The sequence below is a fragment of the Macadamia integrifolia genome, chromosome 8 (assembly GCF_013358625.1).
Source record: "Macadamia integrifolia cultivar HAES 741 chromosome 8, SCU_Mint_v3, whole genome shotgun sequence".
NCBI classification, from domain to species: domain Eukaryota; kingdom Viridiplantae; phylum Streptophyta; class Magnoliopsida; order Proteales; family Proteaceae; genus Macadamia; species Macadamia integrifolia.
In genome coordinates, this window is record NC_056564.1 from 10307570 (window position 1) to 10322040 (window position 14471).

Genomic DNA, 14471 nt, shown 5'->3' on the forward strand with positions numbered 1-14471 from the left:
ATGGCCAAAACTATTTTATTTGGATGTGGGTTGATAGGAGATGAGATGATTGAGTCATAAATTTTTATTGTTTTGTGAGTAATGGTTTATATCCCATGATCATGCCAAAGGGATGCACTTGGTCCAACGGTAAGGTACGAATATTGCGACCTAGTGGTCAAGCAGTCGAAACAGTCTCTCGACATTCTCAGGGTAAGGGTTGTGCAGTTCTGGCCCCCTGATCTTTCATATGCGGAGCCTAATGCACCGGGGTACAACCTTTTTTATCCCACATTATGCCAATTGGTTCACTTATGGGCGGTTTATGGTCGATTACCGGTTTCAGTCCATTTTGGGTTGGTGCCCGGTATCGGTTGGTGCCCGGGTTGGTGCCCAGTATCAAATTAGCTGGTCCTTAAATAAAATACCTTGTTATCATTTCTTGGGGGGTTATAGTGGTATATATGAAGTTAAGGGATAAAGAAAAAATGATGGTAAAAGACATGAATAGAAGACACAAACAAGACAATGATCTATGTGGTTCGGCCTTTGTCCTGCATCCATAGGCAAAGAAAGTATAAAAAATTCACAAGAGTGTAAATTGTACAAATGGTGGTAGCTCACTCTCTAAATACTCGAAACCTCAATACACTCAATTGAGTATATTCACTTCTCTCTTTTCAAAATCTCTCTCTAATTCCTCCTCATAGGAACAATTAAATAAGAGAGCAAGAATCTGTATTGTTTCTACATTATAATCTCCTCTCTTTCATAGAGAGGAATCTGGATAAATAGTGATCCACGAATGGTATTGTGAACTTCACCCAGAAAAAAGATAGTATTGTGAATAGCACATCCAACCATGTATTAGCCTCTGAGGTCCAAAAAATGTGGATTTTGATCCCATTTATATGCTCCACATTTCATTAAAAAAAAAATGCTCACATGGACTGTCTTATTGCATTTGTATTTGTTGAGACCAACATCCAAATTAAGACCACCACCACACCCCCCCCCTCCTCCCAAAAAAAAATAAAAAATAAAAAATACAGGGCTACTGAAAACATCAAGGCCTGTTTACAGCACATCCAACCATGTTTCGCATTAAGAGAAACATATTTCAATATTCTTCGTGTAGGAAGAACCTGCACTTTTAATCCATCCAGTGGCAGAAAGCATCAATTGGCTCCAATATTTCTGTATTTACTTGTACGATAGGCAGCTTTTTGCAACATGTGAACAATTGATCAGTCCTGTTCCCACCGCGCATGGCATATACAGATGAATGGTATGAGAATCTCACAAATAGTGCAAGACAAGTGCATAACATAGGGTAAGATTTAAGGAAGCACACAAAGCCTCCATGCCAGTTCATTAACCAGATACCACAGCCAAGAAAGAAATCTAACAGTTACTAAAAAGAGCAACCCAGTGCACGAGGCTCCCACTACTGCAGGGTCTGGGAGGGGCAGGTGTACGCAGCCTTACCCCCTGCTTCACAGAAGAGGTTGTTTCCAAGTTTTGAACCTGTGACCAACATGTTGCAATAGTGCAACTTAACCGTTGTGCCATAGGCTCGCCCACTAAATTTCAAAAATGAAATATATATGAGCTATAGCATATAATATCATCTCTAGTCACCAGAAAAAAAAGATCATTATATGAACAATAATACAAAAGGAAAAAGATGTTCTAGCAGCTCATTCTATTGCTACTGATGATTGCAGGAATGCTGTTGGGTTTTGGAAGAATAGGATGAGTCGTTAACAGATTGCCAACAGAAATAATGATGAAGGTAATTCCTGGATAAGAGCAATGGAAATTCATGAGGGAAAAATGGCAAATAGGAAGCTGAATTTACTTTCAACTTATACCTAAACAGACAGTCCTCAAAAACCAAAAGCGAAAAGCAATGCGTATGCTTGCCATAATTTATCAACTTATTGAGCTGTAAACGGAAACTGAATTAAAGCTTCAATTAGCTTTGCTCTCCTAGGCCCTAGCCTTTAACAACATATTTTTTAAGGAGATATTTGGAAAAAATTTAGAATGACAAAATAAAGAAATATATAGATATGTAGACGGGATAAAGAAAACCTTTCAAGTTGCCTTCTTACTCTCTTTCCTTTCTCTACAATTCTCCATGTCAATCATCCGCTGTTCTGCATATTATTTTAAGACAATTTTCGGTTTCTCTTAGAAAGAGATGAACAGAGATGATTTTTTTTTTTTTTTTAAATAATATTAGAGATGAAAAAATTATTTTCTAACACAACTAATGTGCCTAGGAATAAAAAAATTAAATATACTTTTACCTGCTTCAAGTGATTAAAATCTACTATCTTGTAGGAATGACAGAGGATGAGGGAAGAGCAACTGTTTTCATCTCATTCAGGAAAATGCCATCTGGCTGCATCTTCAAGCTGCTCCCCCTACAGAAGCAAATTGCATTAGTTTATGAAAGAAAAAAGAAAATACTCAGCTAAAGCTTATTACAACTATTTGGGGTTTTAATCCTTTTCTTCCATTTCAATGTATCTCGATCAATATTTCCCATTAGATCCATTAAATCATAAGAGGGGGGAGGAATGATCAGTTCTTCCATCTAATGCACCTTAGTGTAGACTACCTTCATCCCAATAAAACTATCCAATGAGAAAATCCCACAGAAAATTGCTTTTAATTACCTCAGGGGGGATCTTTCACAGACAATTGCTTCTGACCACCCAACTAACAACTGCTAAAATGCCAGAATGACCTGATCTACCCTTTTTGGCTCAGAAGATCTTGTTGTGTATCTCGTGATTAAATAGACAGATCAATCAGTGCACTTAACACTACATAGTCATCCTCCTACTTGCATCTTAGACCTTATCGGATCCATGTAGCCGACCCCATCAAGTTGGGATAAGGTTATGGTTGTTGTCGTAGTCATCCTCCTACATGGATGAACAAAATTTCCCACAAATGAATCAAGAAACCTCCATATTCCATGAGGATGCCACATGAATAAAGCAGTAGGAATGAACAGTGCAAATGAACACGAGCTGCTATACCGAATTCCCACATATTGTCGTAAAATCCTGATCATCAAAATTCCAAGGTATCTGTTAGAATTGATTTGAACAGACCTCTATACATGCATCTGATCAAGAACCTCCAAACTGTTGATTATAAGTTCTTCATTTACTAATGAACAGTATAATGTAATACAGGGAAGAAACTTACCTGATTAGATTAGTACAGGATCAATTGGCATGTGTTGTTCTCAAAGCAACCTATAATCTTTACAAGAGCAGACTTCATCTTGAAAAAAGTGAAAGCGATTTGCATCTTTTATGACTCATTCTCTGCTAGAGGCCTTGGAGATAAAAATGCTCACTTTTTGACAATCATTATGGGTGTGAAGATTGTTTGCTATCCAAATGGTTGTACCAGGTTGGGTTCTCATTAACCCAAGATATAGCTAGCTTCTCGCAATGGTGATACAGGTAATTTATCTATCTCATCTGGTAGATCCTGGAAAACGCAATTGGTGTCAGGTACATATTCTGCTGCTTCAATCTTTGTAATCAAGCCCTTTAACATCCTATAAATTTCATGGTACTGGGGGTGATCTCTATCTCCTGCCATAAATGTATGAATCTCTCTATCTATCTCAATTGAACTTAAGCCTGGGGTCTTCTTCAATCCCTTTGATCTCAACGATACTCTGGTTGTCATGGCAGCCTCCCAGTTTCCAGCAGTAGCATGCATGTTTGAAAGCAAGATGTAGTAACCAGCTTCATCAGGATCTAACTCAAAGAGCTTTTGTGAAATCTGTAGCCCCAAGTCTATATTTCCATGAACTCTGCAAGCACCAAGCAATGCCCCATAAACCTCAGAATCAGGCTGCAAAGGCATGTTATTTATAAATGAATGAGCATCTTGTAATCGCCCAGCACGGCCAAGGAGATCAACCACACAAGCATAATGTTGCAAATTCAGCTTTATACTCCAATCTTTAACCATACAATTGAAAATGTGGAGCCCTTGATCAACGATTCCAGAGTGGCTGCATGCACAAAGGACACACAGTAGAGTTGAATTAGCAGGCTCTAAGCCAGAACCCGTCATTTGCAAAAAGAGACCAATTGCATCACTGCCATAACCATTCATCCCACAACCAGAAATCATCGCATTCCAGCATGCAATGTCCCTTCCCTCCATACCTTCGAATAAATTTCTTGCGTTTTCCAGGTCCCCACAATTTGCATACATGTCTATAAGTGTGGATCCTACAAAGGTATCCTCTCCAAAACCTGTTTTTATTGCAAGTGCATGAATCCGTCTGCCATGTTGTAGAGCTCCAGACCTGCTGCAGCTTGATAGAATACCCATCAAAGCAACAGAATCTAAAGCCACCATGCCTATGCGCATCATTTCATTAAAAAGTTCTAGAGCCTTATTCCAGTATCCAAAATCTGAAAAGCTCGATAACATCAATGTCCATGTAACCACATCCTTCATTGGAATCTCAGTGAATACTCTATAAGCATGTCCAATGCACCTGCACTTTACATACATATCAATTAGAGCAGTCTTAACAAGCTTGTCATTCTCAGATCCATTTTTAATTGTGTAACCATGAATCGCAGTCCCTGCCTGTATAGAACCTAAAATTGAGAAACCCGATATCAAGGTCATAATTGTCATAAAATCAGCAGGGAACCCATTTCTCTGCATCAACTTAAAAAGACAAATAACCTCTTCCCCAAAGCCATTATGGGAATAGCCTGAAATAAGAGCATTCCATGAAACAACGTTTCTGTTGGGCATTCTATCGAACAGCCTCTGAGCAGCATTTATGCAACCAAATCTCGAATACATATAAATGAGAGATGTTTCTACAAAGACATTGACATCCAAGTGACATCGAAGCAAGAAACAGTGCAATGATTTCCCGATCTGAGTCAAACCCAAGTTACCAATGGCAGGTAGGATGCTCGTGATGGTAACAGCATTGGGCAGGAACCCACTCTTCTTCATCTCGCAGAAGATCTCAAAAGCTTCCATATGGAGGTCATATTTGGTCATTGCAGATATCAAAATCGTCCATGAAACCACATTTTTATTCTTAATTCGACGGAAAATCTGCTCCGCCACGGCCATTAGACCAGAAGATGCGTAACAGTTCATCAATCTGTTTGCAAGAAAGACGTTGTTGGCAAGACCCAATGTAATTATGTGGGTGTGAACTTGTTGAAGGGGCTTCAGTCCTCTTAGCCCGTGAAGGATAGAAGCGTAAGGTGGAGCTTGGTGGGCTATCGACTTCATTGAGTTTAATCTGAAATTCGGTAGCTTGAAGCTTGAATTGATGATGATGATGATACAGAGATCATCAGAGATTTCTAATGGAGATGGCTTTTTTATATTTTTTTTCCCCCTTTTCTGGGGAACTGGGAACTGGGAACTGGGAACTGGGGTCAACCTAAACAACCCTTTTCATGCTCTTTTCCTCTTTAGTGCTTCCCTTTCCCTTTTATCCTTCTTCCTTGTTTCAGTGTTCTTCTTCTTCGTAGTAAGCACAAAATGGAGGAGACGTGATTCTCCCAGATTCTGCCCCAGGGTTTTGATCGACAGCTCGTAAATCCAAATTACCTCTATATATTCTCTGTCTTGATGATGATGACTTCAGTGTTCTATCGTATGTTAATTGCAGAGCATCCCCAATAAGTTCGCTCAGAATGTGAAGGAGCTCTCCGGTACTGTTAGTTTGAAAGGTCCTGCTTGGAAGATTTGGAAAGTGGCGTTAGTCAAGAGCCAAGAGGAGTTGTGATTCATAATGGATGGTCACATTTCGAAAGAGACAATTGTCTGGAAGCTGGGAATCTCTTGGTGTTCATATACATTTCGATGTCTCCATTTTCGACCACGTAAGCTTATGTGAGAAAGCATGTTCCTTTTTCGTCGGTGGCTGCCGTGTCACCGGAAGATCAAGGGACGACTCTGAAGAAATCCCACCTTCCGCCCAAAATCACCATAGTTCCTCTTAGGCTCCTTCTGCAACGGATGAGAGACCCATCCGAGTCGGAGTACGAAACCCCTCTCTGCCGAGTCGGATATAAGTTCTTATAGTGTTACCTCTCTTTGGTATAGACAATAAACATTATCATAGGGGACATTACTGCATGGGTCAGAACTCAAAAGAATGTCTGAGGGAGTGGCAGTTATAATTGTATTGGTATTCGTCTGAATCATTGTACTCAACTGGAAACTGATGTGCAGCTATTTGTGATACAATTATGGCTGGCTTAAAGGTAGCAGCGCTTAAGCGTTTGTTTCATACAAGCATCAATTTAGTTTTGACCGTTGATCTTATATAATTTGAATCGTTCTTTTTTTCAACCGATTACTTGCTATCTCGGTTTACCTTACCAACTGACTTGTTGGTCAAATCGCTTTACTCTCATCTTCTCAGCATGTCGTCATGTCTTCTTCGACAGAGGACATGCCAGTGACTCAGGTGCTTTCTCTCTCTTCCTGCCTCCTTCCCTCTCTCCTACTTTCCTTCCTTATGTTTTTATACATCAGAGTATATCTGTGACAAACCCTTCAAAGTTCAAACTCAGCTCTTCTTCATGCCAAACGGTGGGGGAAATTTCTCTGACCCTAAAACGGTGTAATATAGCCTCAAACTGTGCTGCTGCTGCATGTGTTGATTCTGTATCGACGCAACGCCTCTGCCAAATGCTTCAAATCATAAAAGTGAACGGTAACGATTCCTTCCTGCAACCTCTCCATCTGCACCAATTTCACATCCCCCAAACACTTGTATTATCAGTACGGACCGTCGTTTCACTCACGTGCGTGGGCAACGTACTTAGGAGAGTTCTAGTGGGCGTCGGTGAAGGCAGGGGAAGCGTTGACGGTGGTAAGTGGCTGAGGAAGCCACCGGTATTGGTAATACAGGGTCTCATTATAGTTGGGCATCATTGGATGATCCATTTGCATTTGCGGTGGTTGAACTTGAAAGAACGGAACTTGGGTCGGTGGAAAATAGGTTCTTGGCCTGAATTGCTGCCCTTGAGGATGCATCTTCAAGTGTCCGGAGAAGAAGAAGAAGAAGAAGAAAATTTTGCAAGGGTATTAGGGCTCTACAGATTTGGTTCTCAAAATTCAAGATTGGTTTTGGATTCTCTTCCCCTTTGTACAAAACAGGAACAGGATTTAGAAGTAGAAACCTAATAAAGGCATGAGGGCAATCGACGGCTTGGATTAATTGTTAAAAAATCAACGATCAATATTAAATGTGGTGTTTATTTGAAGCCATCGCTTAAGCACTACTACCAGTCACCCTACAATTATTCCTAGCCATTGTAACGTAATCGAGGGAAATTAATAAGAAAGATTTCAATGGTTACAAAAATGCAAAATATTTTTTCCTTTTTATTCCAAAACTTAATACTTCTTTATTATTCTCTCCAGGAAAAAAAATTGTGTTACTGAATCCAATTAATTAATGGTTGAACCTTAAAACATTTTTTAATTATATATTTGTAGAATGGAAACAACAAAGATCTAGGGTTACTTACCTCAATGACGTTTCTCATGCAATTGAATGGATCTAGTTGCCCTACGCATCTGTTTCGTGCAAGGGAAGCTTTAGAGAGATCTTGCTAGGCTGACAAAGTAGAATCCTTCACTGCATTCACCATCCAAATCCAAGAACTAGGATAAAGATCCTTAATGACACTCACACACAAGAGGGAGAGGCAGAATACAAGAGAGAGGAAGAGAGTTTTTTTGTCACCATATGTCTGATTTTCTTTATGGCTAGACCACTTATTTATAGAGACCTCTAGCGGGTCAGCACTCCACGTATTAACCGGGTCAAGACCTGATTTCTATTAACAATATTGCTAACCTTTTTATAATATGGTACCTGATAAAATAAATTTTCATTTTTTTCTGCCCAACATAACCTGGAGAATGCTAATTATTTTTTGCCTCATCCTCATGTAGTAATTTCAATCTAATTCTTTTCTGGGTGGATTATGAATGTTCTTAATGAGGTTATTAACTTCCTTCTAAATCTTCTCAATATATGTTTGAAGTTGTGTGCTTTCCTCTGTTTCTTCTCAATAGAAGTTGTTAAAAGAAGGCGAAAAAAATATCAAGAAACAGAAGTAACAAAATAAAGTACACATAAAATCAGTTTTTATCAGACAGAACAGTACCATTTAAAAAAAAAACAGTACCATTTCTTGGTTTTTTTTTTTGGTAAAACCATTTCTTGGTGACTACTGTGTTTTGGTTAGCTCCTAATGAATTTGTATGAATGAGAGTAAGACTAACAATACATTTGCAAGTTTCTCCATCTTTGACAGTACCCTGCCCTGCTTTTCTTCTGAGGCTTGCACATGCACATATCCATGCACACATTAAAATTAAAACATTTGACAGGAATTATTCCAAACATGATAAAACATTCCAAAACTTGGCAAGATCTCTCTCAGGTTTGATGATATATTTTTCTTCATGATATGGATTTCATGGTTTTATACTCCAAATATGAACATTATGAATAAAGACATAATTATTCATGTTTGAGAAGATCTCTCCATGGAGGGCTAAGGTGGCAGCACGGCCTGATGGAGGGCCGAGGTAGTAGCACGGCCTGAGGAGATGTCGAGGTGGCAGCACAGCCTGATAGAGGGCCGAGGCAGTAGCACTGCCTAATGAGATGCTGAGATGGCAGCACGACCTGATGGAGGGCTAAGGTGGCAGCACGACCTAATGGAGGGCCGAGGTAGTAGCATGGCCTGATGAGATGCTGAGGAGGCAGCGTGGCCTAATGGAGGGCCGAGGTGGCAGCATGGCCTGATGGAGGGTTGAGGAGGTAGCATGGCCTGATGGAGGGCCGAGGAGGTAGCTCGGCCTGATGAGATGCCGAGGTGGCAGAACAGCCTGATGGAGGGCCGAGGTGGCCGCACGGCCTGATGGAGGGCCGATGTGGCAGCACGGCCTGATGGAGGGCCAAGGTGTAGCATTGGCTAGGACAATCCCTGCCCATGCCATGGTTGGAAAGAAATACCCTCATCACCAACCCCCTGCTCTAGCAGTTTGGATCGATCTGCTAGAGCATTTAATTCGATCTCGACCTTCGTACGATATGCACTGTTTATTTGGTGTGAAATGCGCTGCTTCAATTCCTCAGTCGAGGCTGCTCAATAGTTCAAGGATGTGACTGTCGCTCTTTCAAAGGCGAAGGAGGATGCAAAGTGCCTTCATGGGGTGCCGCACAAGATCACAGGCCAACTGGAGGTTGAGAAGAAAATGGCTCAATCTGAGGAGGTCCGTGCCAATGATGTCGAGTTGATAACTGGAGAGCTGGAATTGGAGGTTGCTAAGCAGCTCAGTGCCAACAACAACTTGGTGAAGGAGAATGATGCTCTCTAGGATGAGTTATCCGAGACTTAGAGCACTCGCAAAGAGGAGGAGCTCGCAGTTAGGGTTGGCGAGCTAGAAAGGCAACATCGGGCTGAGCTGGAGGCGAACGAGGTGGCTGAACCCCTAGGCCTATCAGAAGTGTTTGGTGACGTTAACATTGCTTTGTTTTAGGTCGGCTCGGACGATGCCATCTGGTTCATCCTGAGTAAGATGCCAGGCTACAATCTGACGGACTATTAGTAGCGCGTTCTCGCCCCTGCTACTTCAGTGCAGCTCAATGGCTCAATCGACGTTGGTGAAGAGGTGACTCGACTCGAAGGATAGACAAGTGAAGACCTAGGCCCGTGGATTAGCCCCCCAAGATTAGCCTTGTATATATATATTTTTTTCTCTTATGTAGATGTCTCCTTCTGGAGCAATGTACTTTGAGGGTTTTTTTTCACTTTTTTGATGAATGAAAATTTTATTTTGATGTCTTCATCTCTCAGCATTCTTGTGCTTCTTTCTTTATTTTCTTGTACTTCAAGCGTGGCTCGAAATAACTGTTGGAAGAATAAGGACCAGTATAGCTGTCTGAGTGAGGCTTCGTTCCCTAGCTGAGCTAGGAATTGATCTTCCATGTCTAGCTTATGAGCTCTTGAGGTGCCAAGCCTGGGCCTAGCCATAGGGGTGCCGAGCTGGGGCTCGACCTTAGAGATTGCTGAGCTTTGGCTCGGTCTTTTGAGGTGCCAAACCTAGGTTTTGTCTTAGCTGTGACAAGCTGGGGCTCGATCTTAGAGAATGCCGAGCTTGGGGTCAATCTTTTGAGGTGCCTCGTGTTAAGGTCTTTTGTAGTCCCGAGCCAGGGCTCGAGCTTGCATGCCTTAGTGCGTAAGGGCTTGAGGTTCCGAGCTGGGACTCGATCTGAGAATGTCGAGCTTGGGCTTGGTCTTAGAGGGTGAGCTTGGGCTCTATCTTTTGAGGTGCCTTGTGTTAAGGTCTTGAAGTTTCTAGGCTAGGGCCAGGTCTTGGTAGTGCCGAGCTTGAGCTCGGTCTTTGATGCTGCCGATCTGTAGCTCGGTCTTAGATGTTACCGAGCTGTATCCCAGTCTTTATGCCTTTGTTGTTAAGGTCTTTAGTTACCAAGCTGTGCTTGGGCTTTTATGCCTTAATGCATAAGAGCTTGAGGTGCCGAGTTGTTCTCGGGCTTGCATACCTTAATGCGTAATGGCTTGAGGTGTCGAGTCATGCTCGGGCTTATGTGACTTAGTGCATAAGGGCTTAAGGTGCCGAGCTAGGGCTCGGGCTTGAATGCCTTAATGTGTAAGGCTTGATGTGCTGAGCCGGGGCTCAGGCTTACATGCCTTAGTGCATAAGGGCTTGAGGTGCCGAGCAGAGGCTCCGACTTGCATGCCTTAATAAGGGCTTAAGGTGCCAAGCCGGGGCTCAGGCTTGCATGCCTTAACAAGGGCTTGAGGTGCCGAGCCGAGGCTCAGGCTTGCATGCCTTAGTGTGTAAGGGCTTGAGGTGTTGAGTTGTGTTCGGGCTTGCTTGCCTTAATGCGTAAGGGCTTAAGGTGCCGAGCCGGGGCTTGGGCTTGCACGCCTTAATACGTAAGGGCTTGAGTTGCCAAACTAGGGTCTGGTCTTGATAGTGCCGAGCTTGAGCACGCTCTTAGATCCTGTCGAGCTTGTATATCGATCTCAGATGATGTTGAGCTGTAGCTCGGTCTTAAATGCTGCCGAGCGGTAGTCCAGTCTTTATGCTTAGTTGTTAATGTCTTTGTTTCCTTAGAAGAGCCAAATATTTGGGAGAAGCTTCATAGTATATTGATGTGTGGTATGCACTTGGAACAAATACATTGCTTCGAAATAGAATCTAATCCACTCTGTGAATAAAATTGAATAACTAAGATATAGAAGCTAAGGTGCTGACAATATAAAATCTATAAGACTAATACCCAATCGATGAGATTTCAATGCAATCTACTGATAAAACTATCTATTGATAAAAGTGTCTACTGGCCTCAGTGATTGGGACAGCAAGCAGCTGTTCTACTGGCTCAGCTCGTGTCAGGAGGCTTTCATCTCGGCAATCAACAATTTCTACCGTACATGCTAGGCCCAAGCATGGTTTCTTGACAAATTTTATAAAGTTTGCATAGCATTCACGGGATTCCTTCTGGCTGGACTTGCATTCCCTAACTCCATTGCTGACGGAGAATTTGACTTTCATGTGCTTAGTGGACACAATTGCCCCAAGGCCATTGAGACTAGGTCGGCCAAGGATTGCGTTGTAGGGTGAGGCGATCTTGGCAACCATAAAAGAAACCATGGTAGTGGTTGTCTGAGCTCCCTGTCCGATGGTTACGGGCAAGTCTACAACTCCTTCCAGCTCTGCTAGTGTGCCTGAAAACTCCTACAAGGGTCCTGGAGCAGGCTTTAGGGTCCCAACGCCAAGCCTTAGTTTTGTGAATGCTTCATAGGACATGAGGTCAACGGAGGCTCCTGTGTCTACTAGGACCCTGTGGAAGGGGTGGTTTACCACCACTAATTGAACTACGACAGCATCATTGTGAGGCCAGTTCAACTCTTCCAGATCTCTGTCAGAGAACGTAATAAGTGGATCCGTTATGAGGGCTTTGACAGGCTATTCCATGATGCATATGAACCGCGTGTGGACTTTGGCTTTTCTGACTGATTCCACCGTGAGTCCGCCCATGATTGTTAGAATAGCTAGACCCATAGGCTAGTCATTGTAAGCAACATCTCAATCCGTGGCTGGTTCCTTGGATGGCTCAGCCCTATCTCGGCTCGGCCTTGCATCATCTCTCCTCGACTCGGGCCAGTTCCCTCCATATTTCTACTTTAAATACTTGTTAAGGTATCCATCCTTGATGAGCGAATCAATTTCCCTTTTCAGAGACTTGCAGTCTTCAGTGTCATGTCCATGGTCTCGGTGGTATCATCAATATTGGTTGAGGTTCCTCTCCTCTGGTTTAGCTGTCATTGGTTTGGGCCAGCGAAAATACTTCTGATCCTAGATCTCTAAAAGCAAGTTTGTTTAGGAATGATCAAGTTCATATTGCTTTGGTTCATCAGTGTCAAGCGACTGATCTATTCTATTCTTCTTCGGCTCGTGGGAATCATCCCTAGACCTCAGAGTCCATTTCTTCTCCTTCTCTGACTGATCACCCTTGTCAGCTATCCCTCTGGCGGATAGGACTTCCTCTATGTTGGCATATTGATTGCATCGTCTTAATAGCTCGGGCATTGTTTCTGGCAAGTCAAGGGCTAGAGACTGGACCAGATCAGGGTGCATTATCCTGTTGCACAACGTGCTATACGCCACTCCTTCTGATAGATTTTTTACCTCCAATGTCTCCTTGGTGAATTGGGTAAGGAACTCTCTTATAGTCACTCTTGCTCCCTGCCTCATGTTCATCACATTTTGCGTAGTTTACTTTTGCTTCATACTTGCTTGGAAACGTGTGAGGAACGCTCTTGTCGACATCCATATCAGCGTTGCTCCTTTTAATAAGGCTGCAAAGGCTCGGTAGAGAACTGCGTCTGACCTACCATGAACCGTCATGGCTGAGCTGTAATGCAACAAATGATTATAGGGATCTATGGTGCCATCATATCCATTGAAGATGGGTATCACAAAATTTGAGGGCAGCTCGGTGTTTATCAGCTTGTCGGATAGTGCATTATAGGCCAGAGTTACAATTATGTCGGCCAGGTGCCTTTACCTCTGCATCCCTTCTACTCGCTCAGTAAGGCACTAGATGCGGCTCTCCAGTTCGTCCCTTCTCACCTCGGCTTGGTGATCCAGGTTCGTCGTGCCCTTTCACCTCTTCTAGGGCTTCTTCCTCGGCCTTGGTGACCACCAGGTCGATCCTGACCTTGTTGTGGTGCACCTCTGGTCGGCCTGGTGGGCGAGTCCTGACCCCTATAGGGTTGATCTCGTCGAGCTGTGCTTTGAGAATTTTCTCGTTCCCCTTTGTGTGGACGCACGCCTCTAGTGAGTTTGTGAGGTGACATCTGACGTCTTCTTACCCAGGGTGGGGATCTGTGGACATCATGTGTCTCTGGGCTCTGGTGATGCGTGGAACGACGAGCTCTCCCATTCTAGGCAGGAACAGGACCTTACCTGCGCCCCTCGGTAGGAGAGAGGGGTGGTATCGAGTGAACAGTACGTGACGTTTTGGATGACCCCCTCCTTACTGTTGATTGAGGGGTGATATTATTGTCAGGAGGTTCATCATTGAGTTGTCTGCCCGAAACAGGTCTAGGCGACTGAGCTGAACTAGTCCGTGGCACTGGAAGTTCCAAGCCAAACTGATATATGACTGACCACCAGTGCGTTTGTCGCTAACACCTATAGCTACAGGCTCTGCATCTGCTCTTCCATGTTTGGGTGAGTTACCCAGGATGATGGGACATGGCAAGATAGCTGAGGGTTTTTCTCTTGCTGATCCCCCTCTCTTTGGGCAACTTGCGCATCAGGCTTGGTTTGCTGGGGTCCTTGTGGAGGGGTCTCTGCTGGGACATTCTTCTGGTCTGCCATTGGTGGTGAATGAGGATGTCCAAGTGGTAACTCGCAGGTGGATCTTACTCGTGTTGTCGTAGAAGAAATGACCTTCTCACTCCTTAATTGCATTGGTCGAAGGTGACTTTTTGTAACTATTTCCCACAGACAGCGCCAATCTGATGTGGAAAAAATTGATTGGGTGATCTTCCCTGCAGTTCCTGGTGCTTTAGCTGACCTACACAGAAGATATGACAAGGGAGAGCCGGGCTAACCCGACAGTGGACTCTCCGATGCCTAAGTCAGATCTTTCCACAATAGATGCTCAAGAGAGTTTTTCCAGTAAAACAAGTGATTGATTGATCCTCTATGATGGAGGCTTACCTTGGTATTTATAGGCTGCTGATGGAGAGAGAAGGAAGGGAATTTGTGGAGAGTCATGTTTAGGCATTGAGTCCTTGAGGGGAGTGGCTCCATGATTCTTGGAATATTTCGGGTTTCAGGGCATATTCTAGGAATATTCTCCATTGATCTCGGTGGTGCAAGTCATG

The 14471-nt window shown here is 43.2% G+C and overlaps 1 protein-coding gene across 4 annotated transcripts; it reads right to left on the reverse strand.

The window, feature by feature from the left end:
• Positions 1-815: 815 nt before the first annotated feature.
• On the reverse strand, positions 816-7376 carry LOC122086031 (pentatricopeptide repeat-containing protein At1g11290, chloroplastic-like). 4 transcript variants are annotated; one of them, XM_042654707.1, is made up of 6 exons: positions 3208-7376; positions 3036-3062; positions 2667-2918; positions 2295-2411; positions 2077-2141; positions 816-1232 (listed from the first exon to the last, which is right to left on the reverse strand). In XM_042654707.1, exon 1 carries the CDS (start codon positions 5293-5295, stop codon positions 3430-3432), a length of 1866 nt encoding a protein of 621 aa, XP_042510641.1. In that variant the 5' UTR covers positions 5296-7376; the 3' UTR covers positions 816-1232; positions 2077-2141; positions 2295-2411; positions 2667-2918; positions 3036-3062; positions 3208-3429. The 4 variants fall into 4 exon arrangements, with proteins under 4 accessions (XP_042510641.1, XP_042510643.1, XP_042510640.1 ...); XM_042654709.1 differs by having other exon boundaries at positions 2077-2136; positions 2667-3062; XM_042654706.1 differs by having other exon boundaries at positions 2667-3062.
• Between the last annotated feature and the right edge of the window lie 7095 nt (positions 7377-14471).

Coding starts and splice junctions, on each gene's coding strand:
- LOC122086031 (XM_042654707.1), bottom strand. CDS start 5,295: ATGAAGTCGATAGCCCACCAAGCTCCACCTTACGCTTCTATCCTTCAC.